General features: G+C 30.7%; 1 protein-coding gene across 6 annotated transcripts in view; it reads left to right on the top strand.

Annotated features, from left to right (window-relative positions):
* LOC139503197 (tubulin polyglutamylase TTLL7-like) overlaps window positions 1-17,103 on the top strand; it is a 36,178-nt gene that overhangs the window by 14,670 nt on the left and 4,405 nt on the right. For 2 of the 6 annotated variants that reach the window (XM_071292948.1, XM_071292956.1), the window contains exons 3-17: window positions 2,227-2,421; window positions 2,733-2,790; window positions 3,200-3,331; window positions 4,207-4,365; window positions 5,137-5,353; window positions 6,133-6,456; window positions 8,861-8,955; window positions 10,910-11,054; window positions 11,467-11,679; window positions 12,067-12,162; window positions 12,655-12,975; window positions 13,776-13,910; window positions 14,471-14,551; window positions 15,159-15,319; window positions 15,904-16,089. In XM_071292948.1, coding sequence (XP_071149049.1) covers window positions 2,227-2,421; window positions 2,733-2,790; window positions 3,200-3,331; window positions 4,207-4,365; window positions 5,137-5,353; window positions 6,133-6,456; window positions 8,861-8,955; window positions 10,910-11,054; window positions 11,467-11,679; window positions 12,067-12,162; window positions 12,655-12,975; window positions 13,776-13,910; window positions 14,471-14,551; window positions 15,159-15,319; window positions 15,904-16,089 — 2,518 coding nt within the window. Of the gene's footprint in view, window positions 1-1,220; window positions 1,324-2,226; window positions 2,422-2,732; window positions 2,791-3,199; window positions 3,332-4,206; window positions 4,366-5,136; window positions 5,354-6,132; window positions 6,457-8,860; window positions 8,956-10,909; window positions 11,055-11,466; window positions 11,680-12,066; window positions 12,163-12,654; window positions 12,976-13,775; window positions 13,911-14,470; window positions 14,552-15,158; window positions 15,320-15,903; window positions 16,105-17,103 lie in introns of those variants that run through there. The other 4 variants (XM_071292967.1, XM_071292942.1, XM_071292975.1 and 1 more) reach the window with 4 other exon arrangements.

Consider the following 17,103-nt stretch of genomic DNA (forward strand, 5'->3'; position numbering starts at 1 on the left):
TATTTTTGTCCTAAATTTTTTCAATAATCGCAATAATAAATGAACTTAATAAATTCTGAATTTACAGTATCTTTTCATGTTGATGATTTAGTATCCGAAGAAAAATCTTCTTTCCTAATTTTCATTTAGAAGTATTATACTACACCATTTGTTCCCAAGGCAATGCCTATTTATAATAGGACAATACATTGAAGTATAAATTAAAAAAAATATATATAAAAAAGATCAAATGTACTCAGTATGTCATTGATACTTTAAAAATCAATTTTTTGATCAATAATTAAATAAAAAAAAGTTTTAAATCGTGCTGGAGTACTTTTTTGTCAGAGAGATAATAGGAAGTTAGACACTGTCAAGGCTTATGAAAAGTAAACAGTTGAACTACCTACCTAACCCTGAGTATTAAGTAAGTGTTTTGACACAGATTTTCCTTTCAAATTATTCTACAAAGTATGTATCTTTTAAAAGGTTTTCAGGTGAATAGAAATTTACCATTGATTTTGTAACCAGTACTTACATGTTTCAAGTTATTGATACAGTATTGAACTTTAAATGTCTTGATTAAGCTGTAATTGTATTTGTTTGGACCTAATAAAAAGGTGTCAATAAAAATACAAGATAATATTTTGGAGAGGTTACTTAGGACCACGGTTTATGGATGTGGTCTGCAGGTTGGTGTTCAAATATATTTTTTTCTTTATGACAGATATGATCTCTTACTAATTTTGATTTCTGATCTTTTGACGTTTTGATGTCCTTCAGCAGTTTTGGACAAACTTTAAGAAAGAAGTTCCTTTTACAAAATCTATAGAAATAAATACATGGACTCTATCAATATTTTTCCTTTTCTTCAATTCTACTTCCAAATTGCCTATAGAATAATATTATTAATTCCATTGTAAATATTAGCAATAATAAATGCAAGCAATATTATATTCTGAACTTAAGTGTATGAATGATTGTTAGAGACTAGTTGTTTATTCTGTTAAAAGTTATTAGTTTATAGCTCAATTAAAAATGACTAAATCACTAATAGAAAAAAATAAAACTGACTAGTGAAATTTGTCAAGGTTCCGTGTTGAAGGCCTTACTTTGACCCATAATTGTTAACTTTCTATACATTGTCACATGGATGGAGAGCTGTCTCATTGGCACTCATACCACATCTTCTTATATATATTTATGCAAACATCAGCACATCAATAACAAACTAAAACAAAACATGTTTTATGCAAATGACTTGTGTAACTAGAAATATTAAATGTTGTAATTTAGTTAGAACCACAGTGTTTGATGTATGGAACCAGCTCTCTCCTACAGAAGGTATTATAAGTGGTGTATGGTTATCCTATGTGGTTTGTTTGAATGGACAAGTAATGTGCTGATACAGGGATCCAGGCTCTAAAATGTTTGATGTCTGATCCTTAATTGTTGTTTTAATTCATTTCATTGTTTATGATTGATAATTCATTGATGATCATGTGCTAACTTTTATGTTACTAATACTGAGTGAACTATTTGGAGAACTTGACTTGAAGAATCAATGTTTGAATCCAAATTCAAACCAATTATATTCCCAACAAAACTTTTTCATATCAGATCTGATTATTCTGGTGAAAATGTATGAATTTTAAAGGACAAGCAACAGCTAACATTTTTTTTAAAATAAATCAACACATAAGTAATTTTTTCTGTAAAATGTACTGTAAAAATCAAAATCATTGGGTATAAATCAACTGCCTGTTTGATTTGCTGTCAATTCTTATCATTTAACCAGACCACAACTGCATGGTTCAATAATATGGTTTTGTGAGGCACGATATTAATTGATCTTACAGAAACTTATTCAAAACATTACATAATATTAACAAAATTAAAAACAGGCTTTTGTGATTCCTAAAAATTTAGGATTTTGCATGTATCAAGTTACATGCATCTATTAAGGTTGATTGTTGGAGGGAGGAAAACATAACACAATTCAGATGTTTGAGTGTTTATTGAAATGAATTTTGAAAAGATTTTGGTATTTTAAGGAGGATCTTCATTAAAATGTGTCTTCCTGATGACAATTCTTGCTGAGTTAAAGTACCAAAGAGAAAGCAGTTTAAAAAAATTCATATTGAAGAAGTTTAAAGCAAATCTAAAAGTTGATAATTTGTCCTTAAGTCATCATGATTGTTTCCATCAATAACGATGCATTAAAAACTATTATCCTTTCTTTTACAGATGTGTCATTATCTAGTCTGACCAGCTATGCCAGGAAATTGGACACTGTCGCTGGTCAAGCCAATCGTCGTGTTGACAACAAACATGTGGAATTCACTGAGAGTGACAGACCAAAAAGTGCCAGTTCACCGAAGAAAAAACGGAAAAAGAAAAACCCTATTATTGTCAATTTAAGTGGCACACGATATGAAGTCAGTAAGTAGAGAAGTTTTCTATGATAAAAAAGAATAAAAGAGTATCAGAATATTTAGGATTGTGAAAGAAATCATGTTGTAATAAATGAATGTGTCATAGAATAAATAAAATGAACACTATAAGTCAATTTCATCAAACTTTGTACATGTATTGTTACAAATGAATTTTAGAGCATAATCTTATAAATGCTACCTCAATTTGAACAAGCTGTACATGATAGTGTTTATGTAAAAATATGTACTAGTATACATAAGAATGTAAATAAATTTTCATGAAACATGTATTATATTTTATACTTACTTAATTTTCAGTTCGTCAGATGGCAGAGAAACTTGGTTTTACACCCTCCAAAGATGATGATCCTAATGGGTAGGCATTTATTGTAGAAATTTAGAAAATAACTGATAATCTCTGTGCATTTAACAAGAAAGATCATCAGTTTTTATTGGTCAATGTTTTCAAATTTATTTTCATTTATTCTTTAGGTAGGAATTTTCAGTAAAATCATCTTTCTTTAATTAGAAATAGACACTAATATAGACTCTTGACCTAAAATGGTTTACTTTTATAAATTGTTATTTGGATGGAGAGTTGTCTCATTGGCACTCATACCACATCTTCCTATACCTATCTATTTTTCAAGAAAAACAACTTTTTTCCCCGCAATAAAATGAAATATTTCAGCATGATTTTCAAATGATAGTTGTATTTGGTGTTCATGTTTTGATATTGTATATAACTGATTTACTGAAGTTTATTTTGTTCTCTTTATTTCCAGATACTTAATATGGAATGATTCATTTGTATCAGCTGAGAGGATAAATGAGTTAAAACCATTTCAAAGAATCAATCATTTTCCTGGAATGGGTGAAATAACCAGAAAAGATTGCTTAGCTCGTAATATGTTAAAGTAAGCAAAACTATAAACCAGTATAAGATTTAAAACATGCCTTTAATGTAAAAATAAGAAGAAAGCATAATACAATTTAATATAAGTAAAGCTTTGACTAAAAATAGATTTAAATCAAATTATGTAAATTGGTGAAATAAAAATACCCTACTCTTTTTATTTTTATAAAGTATGTTCAAATGCATTAAGTTTATTTGTTTTTTGGCTGTTTAAATATAATAAAATGATAATTTTATTGGTGAAAGTTTATCCTTTTATCTGTTTTGCTTGTAGTAAAGTATATTGAGAAGAAATAAAAACTTTATGTCTTATAGATAGATACCTATTGATTATTGGGTACTTTCAAGGTTAAAACAAAGTCAGAAGATCAATGGAGGCATTATACTGCCATGATTATACACAGTTAAATAAACTCAACTCATTTCATCACCAATTCTTACTTAAAAAAGGATTTTGCCAGCTGAGAAAAAATAAGTAGACTTACGTCATATAAAAAAATGTTATTTGATTCAAAAATGTAATTTGGAAGACCTTTAAGACTTGTGCAATTTCATGGAACTGATAATAGCCTTTATAATCCTCCTTTTTGTAAAATAAAATCTATTTTCCAATTACTAGGAATATTTAGATTTGCAGTATTTAATTTAGTACCAGTCATGTCATTTGATTTACAAGAATAAAACATTTTTGGAGGAAGAAGAGTTAACCTCATGGTAATTTTTAAGGCTAAATTGTCATTCTAATGTTTGTATTTTATAAACCCATTAACAAGCCATCATTGTCTCAAATACTCTCAGATGCTCTTGTCCTATACTGCTATACATGTACTCTATAAAAATAAAATTATGTTATATTATTTTTATAATATATTACAGGGTGTCTAAAGAATTTCCTGAGGAATATAGCTTTATGCCAAAGTCTTGGATCCTGCCTTCAGATTATAGTCAATTGGTTAATTATTCTAAAGACCTGAAAAGTAAAAAGAAATCTAAAACATTTATCATCAAACCTTCCAATGGTGCACAAGGGCATGGGTATGTATAGTTATTAATGCAGGAGACAAACATAACAGATATGCTAGCCACAGAAACAGTTTAAACTTTAAAAGTCCTAATATCATCCTGAGATTCCTAAATCAGCTATGGTGCAAACTGAGGGCTCATATGGGCCTCAGAATGATACCGGGGACGATATGGTAAAGGAAATGTTTTCATCCATTTATACAATAGTTGCTATATATGACAAGTGCTGAATATAAAAGTTAGAAAAAAAAACAATTTGTTTGAATGATACATAAATTCTCATTTCATTCACTGGAATTTTTTAAAATCTGTAAAGTCAACAATTTGAAAAACCATGGCATAGTACTGAATAGTAATGTCAAGTTTCATTGCTGAACTACAAGTTTTTAAGTTAAAATTATGTACATAGGCACATGTGTGGCATAGATGTGGCTGTCTTTTACCATGACTGTAAATAAACATTTTTTTTTTATCTTTGAAAACTCCATAAGTAGCATCTATCATGTTACACAATACAAGAAAAGGCTGAGGACATGCAAAATTCAGAGAAATACATCTTGGGAAAAATTTTCAAACACATGAATATGAATGATTTATATAAAAATACAATTAACGTCAATGTATCACAAATAAAGATGGAGAGTGATATTTATTTTTTAAGAGGGCTAAAGTATTTTGGTTTTATTAAACTGAAATTTGAAATTTGAAACAATATAACAATCACTATTTCTTTTGCTAAAGAGACCATTTTTATCCTGGCTCAATGTTTTTTCTTTATTTTAGAATTCAGCTATTTAAAAATGCTGAGAAGATTCCAGCAACAGAACATTTTATTGTACAAGAATATATAGAAAAACCCTTCCTGTTAGATGGTTATAAGTTTGATTTACGTATATACGTTCTGATAACATCGTGTGATCCATTACGTGTGTTCTTATTCAATGATGGACTGGTTAGAATGAGTACAGAAAAGTATCAAAACCCAGCGGAATCTAACATTGTAAGTATGATTAACATATCTACATTCTGATAACATAGTGTGATCCTTTACATGTGTATTTATTCAGTGATGAGTACAGAAAAGTACTAAAACCCAACGGAATCTAACATTGTAAGTAGGAAAAATTAGTAAACAGAAGAACACAGTGAAATGCCAAAAGTCTGGCATTTGTCAGACAGACTTAACACAGTACAAGTCAATTCCATTCTGCATTTCTTAAACAAAACAGTATAGAGAAATACCAAAAATCTTTCTTTATCAAACTTCAATCAAAACAGACATCAAATATTGTAATATTGAGTAAAATATATTCTAAATTTGACATACTGATCCTAAGAAATATTTTAAATAAAGAAAATGTGTGTGTGTAGTAATAAAAAGATTATTTGCCATAGTATAAAATTGAGAAGGGAAATGGGGAATGTGTCAAAGCGACAACAAGCGGACCATAGAGTAGACAACAGCCGAAGGCCACCAATGGGTCTTCAATGTATCGAGAAACTCCCTCACCCAGAGGCGGCGTCCTTCAGCTGGCCCCTAAACAAATATGCATACTAGTTTAGTGATAACGGACGTCATACTAAACTCTGAATTAAACACAAGAAACTAGAACTAAAAATCATACCAGACTAACAAAGGCCAGAGGCTCCTGACTTGGGACAGGCGCAAAATTGGGGCTGGGTTAAACATGTTTTTTGGAGATCTCAACCCTCTATATGCATATCCTGTGTAGTTCATCAGGTTAGAAATTCAAACAAGAATTCATCTTCTATTTTCAGAACCATATGTATATGCATCTTACGAACTATTCCGTGAACAAACATAATGAATACTACGAGAAAGGAGAAACGGTGGATTCAGGAAGTAAACGATCTATTGCATTTCTTAACGAATATCTACGTAATAAGGACAGAGATGTGGCATTAATGTGGAGAAACATCTCAGACATGATAGTGAAAACATTGCTGGTATCGATGCCACATTTATTACATGCCTATAGAATGTGTCGGCCATGTGCCCCATCAGGGAGTGATAGTGTATGTTTTGAGGTGCTAGGATTTGATGTTTTATTGGATAGGAATTTAAAACCATGGCTGTTAGAAGTAAGTTTTAAGTTTTATCATTATGCTTATCACCACATAACACAGATCAACTTTGAATTTTGGTGGCATCACTTTTACTGTACTAAAGTTATGCCCCTTTACACATTCCCATTTTTTTGCTTTTATAAGATTCACAGCTTCAAAAAACTTTTCATTATAAACTTATCTTTTCTACATTAAAACTATAATAGTAATTGATGTGGAAAATATTAAAATGCAAAAACATAGTAAAAACATATTTCAACCTTAATTAGGCTTTGAAAATTTAACAACAATCTGAAATTCTATTTAGTTACATCTACAAAGTGAATTAGTTTAAATGTTTTCCTAAAGTAATAATTTTCCCATCAGTATTTCAAAAGAAACCTCCATTTAAATCACAAATCTGTATGCATCCAATAAATAGAATTATAAGTGGTAAGTTGATGAGTTATTTTCTCATTCAGAAGTGAAAGTGGTAAATATTGTAAATTTATACAACATTTAAAATACATAATTTCCTCAATACCTGAATATCATGGATTTAATTTTACAAACAGGGTAATCTGTTTAATTTGTATTTTAACAGGTTTTTGAAATTCCTCAAGACTTTCCCATAGTGCATTTGGATAAAACCTTTAATGTCAGCAACACAGCCTGTAATAAAAAAAGACATTTAAGTGTTTGAACCTTTCTAGTTATAACCAATCCTTCTTGTTGACTTTGTCAGAAGTAAAGTTTTTGTCCAGTGTGTATGTTATTTGCAATAACTATTTCTCAAGAATATCAGAAAAAAAAAATTGTTTGTTTCACACAAATGCTTTACTAAAGATTTTTTTAAAACCAAATGGCACTAACCCATTTGGCCTAAAGACTTCTTTCACTCATTAAACAAATATATAGTTGGCAAATTCAGGACGAAAAGACTTGAATGACATGTTTAGTTTAATGAAAAATTGATGTGCTATGATCACAAAATATGATATGACCAATGAATATGGGTACACAAATTAAAAAAAAAAAGAAATATCTACAGAAGTGTGGTTATTCTCCTTTCTCCATGAATACATGTTTGGTTTTTTTTTCATTTAAAAAGAAAGATTTTACCAAGTAAAATTAGCTTACATTTGGAGAATTTTGAATAGGAATTGACTCTTCTTATTTGTTATTACTTAGCTAAAAAAATAAATACCAGTTTGGGTCAGCCAAATAAATAAATCCTGACTTAGGTATTCCATCTAATGTTAAGATAAAAATGAAAAAGAAAATATCTGTCTTTTAAATAGTTACCAACTCAGCAAAACGAATCAATCACTAGTATGTGTTGTTAGGTTTCCAATTAGAAATTTGGAAATTAAAATAATGTAAAAATTATCTTTTAAAGGCAGGTGGGGTTCAAGTGTAGCTAGCAGCAAGGTTTCCCCTGGTTCAATTTTCTTTTTCACCACTTCTTTTGCCAAAACAATATATTTTTCGCCACTTTAATTTTTTTTTTCACCAACTAACAATTAACATAAACATTTACATGTTATATTTATTTTTCTCACTGCTGTCTATGATAATTTTTCAAATCTTGTATTTTAATCTACATTGTAATAAATAATCTCTAAACATTTACTTTTCATAAGATACTATAAAAGATATCCTGACATCATAATTTTTTACTTCTGAGAACACGAGATTCATCTTCAATAAGTTTATCGGATATATATTTTCCCCTCTAGTTGGAGGATAAAGACAGAAATTTTTCTAACAATTGAAAACATTTTTTCGTAGCAACAGTTTTCTTTTCTTGACCATTGTTAAAAAGAAAATGTTATGATGTTTAACTATGATTGAAACAAGTGCGTTGCAAAAACGGTTGTAAAGTACTGGTACACACTTCAAATCAATTATTTCTATCAAAGTTAGAGAAAAAAGTTTATAAAGACAGAGATTTTTCTTGCTTTTGAATAGTTTTCGTCATTACAACAGTTTTCAGTTCAGCATCATTTAAACGCGAACACGTTAAATTATGCTTCAAACACGTGCGTTGCAAAGTTGTAATTAAATTCTTTAGGTGACATGTGACGCCTTTTAACTACATCATTTCGTAAAATAATACAATCGACACCTATATTAATTAGTCTATTGTTGCCTACAGCAATAAAATGCACTCAGCTGATTATTGATTTTCTGTCAAAGTCGTAACGAGGTCAAGGTTAATTCCGAATATTGTCCGATCAGGTACAGTCTGAGAAACCCGTAAAAAAAGTAAACAAGATGGGTAAAATCGAAATTGTTATATTTCTTTCGCCAAATTCTTTCGCAAATAATGAATTTTAATCGCCACAATTTTTATTTTTTGCAAAATGTGAAAATGGCAACCGCCAGCGGAAACCCTGGCTAGCAGGAGCCTTTATTTATATGTTTTTATTCTTTTCAGATTAACAGATCACCCAGTTTTGGTACTGATGAAAAGATTGACTGGGATATAAAATCTGCATTGATAGAAAATACCATTAAACTGCTTAATATCAAGTAAGTGAAGAGTATCTGGTACTATTTATCTTGATTGACCTTTAAACACTTTAAGAAGGTGTATAAAAGATTTTGATTAATTGTGAGCATCTTGCATCTTCTCAAGAATTGACTGAAATTCAATATACCTTTCCACAGAAGCTCTAATACCATTTGGTATTGGTATTATTCACCTCCTGTTTGATTTTTTGGGTACTTTAAATTTTTTGGAGGTATTTATAGCAATTTTGACTTCATATGATCTACAAACATGGTTAGCAGGGATTAACCTTGATGAGTGCCTTAAACAAACATGGGTAGCAGGGATTAACATTGATGAGTGCCTCAAACAAACATGGGTAGCAGGGATTAACCTTGATGAGTGCCTTAAACAAACATGGGTAGCAGGGATTAACCTTGATGAGTGCCTCAAACAAACATGGGTAGCAAAAATTAACATTGATGCGTGCCTCAAACAAACATGGGTAGCAGGGATTAACATTGATGAGTGCCTCAAACAAACATGGGTAGCAGGGATTAACATTGATGAGTGCCTCAAACAAACATGGGTAGCAGGGATTAACCTTGATGAGTGCCTCAAACAAACATGGGTAGCAGGGATTAACATTGATGAGTGCCTCAAACAAACATGGGTAGCAGGGATTAACCTTGATGAGTGCCTTAAACACATATGTTTATGTATTGGCATAGACTAGAGAATTCTCCATCTGATTTATTGAAAAATGCTTATGCTGAGTTAAAAATGATAGAAAGGAAAGGTCAAACCAGTTCCAATAATTCATGGCTCTCTAATATCATTTTCTACAGTGAAAAATTGGGTATTGACCTAAATATATGTAAAAATCTAGGAAAAAATAAATTTAAAAACTTATTGAAAAAACAGCTCAAATCAAATTTTCAAAATGATTGGGAGAAAATGCGAGATTTTTATTTACAGAATCAAGGCAAATTGGACACTTATTTTTCATTCAAAAAGTCATTTGACTATGAAAATTATTTAGATTTAAAGCACCCACAAAAACATTTATTAACAAAATACAGACTTAGCAATCACTGTTTAAGAATAGAAACTGGCAGACATGAACGAATTACCAATGTATGTGGTAAATATGAAATATTACCTCGCCATGAGAGGATATGTTTATATTGTAATACAAATTGTATTGAAAATGAAATGCACTTTCTTCTGGAATGCCCTATTTACAATAACCTCAGAAGAGATATCACTGATTATATAAAAAAATACCCCAGTTTAGATAGTTTAAATATAAATGATCTTTTTTCATGGATCATGATTAATGAAGATAGCAGATTTCTATCTATTTTATGTGCATACCTGGATAAAGGCCTGCAACTAAGGAAATCAGAAAATTAGTTAGATACTCTAAAATATATCAAAATTATCTCCCCTTGACCACTGATCCTTTCTTCATGCATTTGAATTTCAATTATTATTTTATGTTTCTTTAATCACTCTGTAATGTTTATGTCATGTTGTAATTAATGTTATGCTCTTAATGGGCCCTTTAATTTGGAAAATAAAAATATTGTATTGTATTGTATTGTATTAAACAAACATGGGTAGCAGGGATTAACATTGATGAGTGCCTTAAACAAACATGGGTAGCAGGGATTAACATTGATGAGTGCCTCAAACAAACATGGGTAGCAGGGATTAACATTGATGAGTGCCTCAAACAAACATAGGTAGCAGGGATTAACCTTGATGAGAGCCTCAAACAAACATGGGTAGCAGGGATTAACATTGCCTCAAACAAAAATGTAATTTTTTCTCAATCCACCAAAATTGTAACATGTGGAAAAAAGAATCTTTAGTATATATTCATGTCTTTGTAGTTGAGTTCTCATAATTTTTATTTCACGACATATTTAATTGTAAAGTTGTGGTTCATTAAAATATATTTCATGGTTTCAATATTTTATTTTATTTCAGGGTTAGTGACAAAAGAAGAAATATTAATGCTCAGAAACAGGAAGCACAGAAACGTTTATATCGTACAGGTAAACGACCAGATGCCCCAGACGTGTCAGAATATGAGAAACGAAGGATCCACTTTGAAAAAAGGAAAGAAGAACTGGTTAGTTATATATAATCAATTATAAATATATCTGACTTGTCTTTAAACAATTATTGATATATCTGATCTGATTTTTTTGACATAAATTTGTAAACCTTCATGAATTGTTATTAACCTTAGATAGAAGCTAATCCTTTAGACCAGGAAATAGCATCCAAAGAAAAGGTCTGAATTTGTTTTTAGATTCTGTATTTTACTGCTAACTGGACTCATTACTTATAAAACACTTTTACACTAATGACACTAGAAATTGCAGGTAACACACAACGGTTCTGCAGAAGCACTGGTCTAAACATGTATTTTAAGGTCTTTTTGAGGAAACACTGTGTAAATGTTTAATCTAATATTTGTAAAGATTCACATTCATTACTGTAGTATGTTTGTATATTTTCTGTTTTTTTTTTTATAATAGAAAGAGTTGCTAGCCAGGATAAAGAAGCAAAGTTTGAGAGAAGATTATGACAACAGGAATATGGGTAAATTCCGTAGAATATTTCCAACAGAAGACAAGGCTCGGCAGGAGAAATATGTTAGATTAATGTCATCTATCTTCAACATCTTCATGTCAGGGAGAGCACCTGCCATGCAGAAAGAAATCCAGAGAATTTACAAAAATCCACTCAGGGTATGTTTCTTCAAAAAGTTAAGACTAAAACACTAGAGTTTGATCAGAAGATATCATCTAAAAGATTAAAATTTATAGATTTACATTGTTTATGAAATCGTGCCAATGTCCAAATGAAATTGCTGCCGATATGTTAGATTATAACACACACAAAGTAAATTTGTACCAAGTACCAAAAACATATTTAGCTAAAACTGTTTATCTATATTTGAATAAAAATTTAAAATAGCTCAAAAGTTTTAATCTAATTTAAGTTCAAAAACTCTTTATTTGTTTATTCTTTCTAACAAAAAACATTATCATTTTAAAAACTGAATATTTTAAATTATCAATTGTTATATTTTTGGATAAACCGGTATTCATTTGCAGTGTGATATTTTTTTATAGGAAGAAGATGTTCTGGATATGTTACATGAATGTGAAGAATTTGAAAAAGACGGGAAGTATGCAGGAGGAGGCAAGGGTGCAGCTAGAGGTCCTAAGGTAGGTTATTCAGGAATAAAGACATTCATATAAATATTTAGAGAGGATGGTAAAGGGTTATTTTCGTACAACATTTGTCATTTTTGATTTTGATTTTGATTTGGCATGAAGCCGTGAAAAAAGGTTTGTTATTCATCGTGTCTCTTGAAATTGGTAAAAATATTAACTTGCATGAAATTTTTCATTGTTTGTTTATTGTTAAATGTCAATTTATTTCGCGTTCTTCCGTGCAGATATCTTTTATGCCCCTCTTTAGACAATCATGGGGAACAAGAAGATGTTTGTTAGATAACTTGGCAGGAGATATAAGAATAACTGGGTCACATGATTCAGATGGAAATTTTATAATATCATTTTAAAAAATGATTTATCCCTGTATACCTGTATAAGAGTATGTTTGTAGTTTTGTTGTTGTGGTTTAATATGTATTCTTACCTGTTTGCTTCTTTGACTTTCCAAGTTATTCTGAAATAAGTTATTTGTTTATTTTAGCCTCTACAAAGTATGCCAGTCTGTCAGCCAAGTCCTATTGATGACTCGGAGGAAGAAGATGATGAAATGACTGAAGGTTCACCGATGTCAACACCCATGACCAGAAGACGATCTGCCCAGTCCAGACCTGTGTCAATGGTCAGAGAACAGAGCGAGTGGAGTGAGGGAGCATCAAGTACATACAATTCTCGTCCTAACTCTGGTGTCAGGTCAAGGCCACCAAGTAATATGTCAATGTCAAATCAATCAAATCAAAGGTCAAGATCATTATCAAGAATGGTGACAAGTGGGAAATATACATCGTTACAGAGATCTACAGTGGTAAATGTTTTTTGATTGCTGTTTCATGTCAAGGCCACCCATGTTCACAGATGTCATTGTCTTTTTAGTTCATAAATAATGAACTTTACATTGAAGTCATGAAATCATATTCTTTCTTCTTTCTTTGAATAAATTGCTAATTGCCTGTAAGATTTAGTTAAAACTTACATCATGTAATTTGTATATTTGTATAAGAGAGGGATGAAAGATATCAGAGGGACAGTCAAATTCATAGATGGAAAATAAACTGACCTTTGGTTTTCCTGTTTGTATGGTTTTACACTAGTAATTTTGGGGCCCTTTATAGCTTTTTGTTCGGTGTGAGCCAAGGCTCCGTGTTGAAGGCTGTACATTGACCTACAATGGTTTACTTTTATAAATTGTTATTTGGATGGAGAGTTGTCTCATTGGCACTCACACCACATCTTCCTATATCTATTGACAACGGCATGGCTAAAAATAAAAAGACTAACAGACAAATAATAGTACTGAAGACCCAACATAGAAAACTAAAGACAAAGCAACACGAAACCCAATCAAAAACTGGGGGTGATCTTGGGTGGTCCAGAAGGGTAAGCAGATCCTGCTCCACATGTGGAACAATACAAGTTTCTTGCTATTGGACGGTGGGTGCTCTACAACTCCCTATGAGGGCTATTAGAGATCTACTGGAGGCATGAATAAATCTTATCTTAACACTTGTTTGGTGAATGATTAGATGTTTACATGTTTAGTTATTATTTCAGGATGTATTTATTTGGTGAATGATTAAATGTTTACATGTGTATGTATTTTTTCAGGATGATGGATTTTTGACAAGTGTAGTGAAGGAAAGGGAAGATGAATTGTCAAAGAAAACATTGATAGCCTTGAATGACATGAGGATCAAGTTTCCAGGAAAGTCTGACGAGGAGGCAGAAATGATTCTCGACAAGGTAAATTATGTGTTTAGTTAGTGTGTTTCTGGACAAAATAGTTTTAATGAAATGAAGGTAGAGGTAGAGTTGATTCTTGGAAAGATAGCATTTGTGATACAAAAAGCAAAACACAAACTGAAGTTGTGGCAAATGAGTTTCTAGTCAAACCTGTACACTGTCGAGAGAAAGCATATAGAGTGGTGATATTGAAATTGAGATGCAAAATGCATAGGTATTATGACATAAGTAGTTCAAGAATTGGCTAACTTAACAAAGTATTTAGCTTAATAGAGATTAACCTTACAGCAGATTTGTCTACTGGTAAATGAAAACATAAGTAGTGTGAGGATTTGAATAATCAAATTTTTGTGAAAAACAAAAGGTGATGTGTAAATTTTTTTTTTTTTTACTAGATAGTTTTGTAATAAAATGCCAATTTATGTTGTTTTGTTGTAGGTTATAATTTTTAAGTTCTGTTTATATATTTTTTTGGCTCTGTTATATGGTGAGTACCTGTTTTCCTTCTATCAATCTGAATTTAATTTTTGCTCTTAAATCAAATCTAACTTTCTCTTTAGCTCCATGAAAGTTGGAAATTCCACAAACCAAGGATTGCTTCTTATTGGCTAGTGAAACTAGATTCTATAAAAAGGAGAAAGGTATGTTATGATTTTCATTTATTAAAAACAAATACTGTGGATTTATCAATATTCATTGGAAACAAATTTACATGTATTTCGTTGGTACAGGAGAACCATGAATTTAAATGTTCAATGAATTCCAAATTTGCTAAAGGAATGTATGCTGACTTTGCCAAATCCAAGAAATAAAATATCCACGAATATGCAAGTTCCACGAAAATAAATAAATCTACAGTAAGGTCTTTTTGTTAGGTTTTAAAGACTACAATATACACTTAATTACATACAACTTTCCTTGATGTACAGTCCATGTGTTATGTCCAAGGAGAGTTTTCAATAAAATGTAAGCAAAAGAAGTTATCTTACTGCTCATTTTAAAGATTTGTTGAGTAGTTGTCAAATAGATGTTATATTCATATTTTTATATGTATTCATGCAATCTCAGACAGTGTAAAAATGGCTCTTTGGATAACAGTTGTCGTTTATTTGAAGGAAAATCAGTACATAACAAAGTGCATATTTTCCATTGAGTTTGAAAGTAATGAAATTGAATTCACAAACAACAGTAAAATAAAGCAGCAATGATTGAAATAGAATTACTGTAATATTGTGATATTTTGCACAGGTGATAGACATTGTGCGATCTAACGTGAGAGCTGTGTTACAGAGAACCTGGAGAGTGAGTGATGTCGATAATCTCAGGATCTATAGAATATTTAGTCGTGTATTCAGTCGTCTGCTCTGGAGTCATGGACAGGGGCTCTGGAACTGCTTCTCTTCTTCCAAGTAAGTCAATTCTATGGCAGATAATATCAAGGTTAATAGAACACTATAAATTCAGAAGTTATAACAAATAATGGGACAAAGTAAGTTACGCAATAATAAGAACTCACATTCTAATAACTTAAACAAAGATCTGTATGTAGATTTTTCTGATATCACAATAATCAAACTTGCATTATTGTTCATTTTTAAACCTTGCAATAATAAATGCAAGCAATAATTTCCGAATATTCAGTAATAATTTTTATTCATTTCTTCATCATTGAAAAAGTCGAGATTTTTTTCCTATCCAAACCAACTTGTTATATTTGTATATGTATAACAATTGAAAATTTGCACTAATGATTACATTTTTATTATAAAAAAAACAAAAAATTATATAAAATCTGAATATTTCAGGTTCCTATTAATGGTCTGTTGTTTTCTCCTGGCATTACAGCTTCCTCCACCAAAAAAACTGGCCACCATAAAATAGCCCAAAAGTGGGGCTTAAAAGTGGCGTTCAAACACCAACAATCAGATCAAATATCCATCATAGAAAAAAATTAATTGGTCAATTTCAATCCTGGAATAACTTTTTATTTCAGTGGACCAGCTGGTTGGGAAACAATTTTCAGCAAGAGCACAGAAAATATAAGTGAGTCCGATATGAACTGTTGTCGTAGAATCGTTCAGCTGTGCAGGGATTGTCTTCTCATTGTTTATCAGTTTGCTGCAGAGGCTAAGAATACCTCACAGAGTACCACTAGTCATTCCGACACTGAACCATCAGGGTAATTAAAGGTGATGTAAGAATATTATACACTAACTAATGATGTGCACTAATGTTGGGGGTACATATATATATGTGTGTGTGTGTGGGAAGGGGTTTTAAATCATGCCAATTAATAATGAGATAAACTCATTGCTTGTGTGAAAAAAAGAGTTTTTTCTGCTTTGCATAACATTTACTTTTAAACAAATCACTTATGAGCCAGGTTACAAGAAGTTAAAATCCTACATATATGCTAAACGACTGTTAACAGGCATGGAAAATTTAAATGCCTTAAAAAATGTTAATAGGGAATAGAAAATCAGAAAACATTTTGTTTCTAAATCTCAGAAATTGTTTTCTCTGCATTAAATATTATAGTTACTTTAAAAATGAAATTGTATTAAAACAGTTGGAAAATGGTACTCTTAGAAATATTAAAGTAATCAATAAAAGAATGATTGAAGGATAATGAATAGACTGCAGACCTCTGCCACAGTCAGTATGAAATAAAATAGCAAGTATTCAATACATTGAGAAATTCAGCCTACTTATCCAAGTATCCATGATACTATAATCCTGATTTTCAGCAGTTGAAATAGCTTCTAACAGATAAAGCACTATCAAAGTGACTTCAATGAAAACTTGTGGACTTGTGGACAATTACATGCATATAACAGGAAATGTAGCTTTGGTTGGGAACTAATATGTGCATGTCCTTTATATGTGTTAGTGTGTAATATTCTTAATAACACCATGTATTTTAAGTGTATGTGTATAAAATAGATTTTGTGTTTGTTGTAAAAATGCTGAGCAATCATACACTACAGGCATAGGCCTCATCAAGTTAGTTTTGATTCTCATATCTGTCACTATTTATTTTTGAGGTTTTTTTTGGTCCATGTACATGTCAGCTTTTACATTTTATTAATATTATATTCATTTATTTTTCTTTACCTAATTTTCTTTACCTAATTTGTGTTAATTTTTGTCTTTAAATTTTGTCATTAACACTGAGGTTTTTTTAAACAAAAAA

Source organism: Mytilus edulis, chromosome 1 (genome assembly GCF_963676685.1).
Source record: "Mytilus edulis chromosome 1, xbMytEdul2.2, whole genome shotgun sequence".
NCBI classification, from domain to species: domain Eukaryota; kingdom Metazoa; phylum Mollusca; class Bivalvia; order Mytilida; family Mytilidae; genus Mytilus; species Mytilus edulis.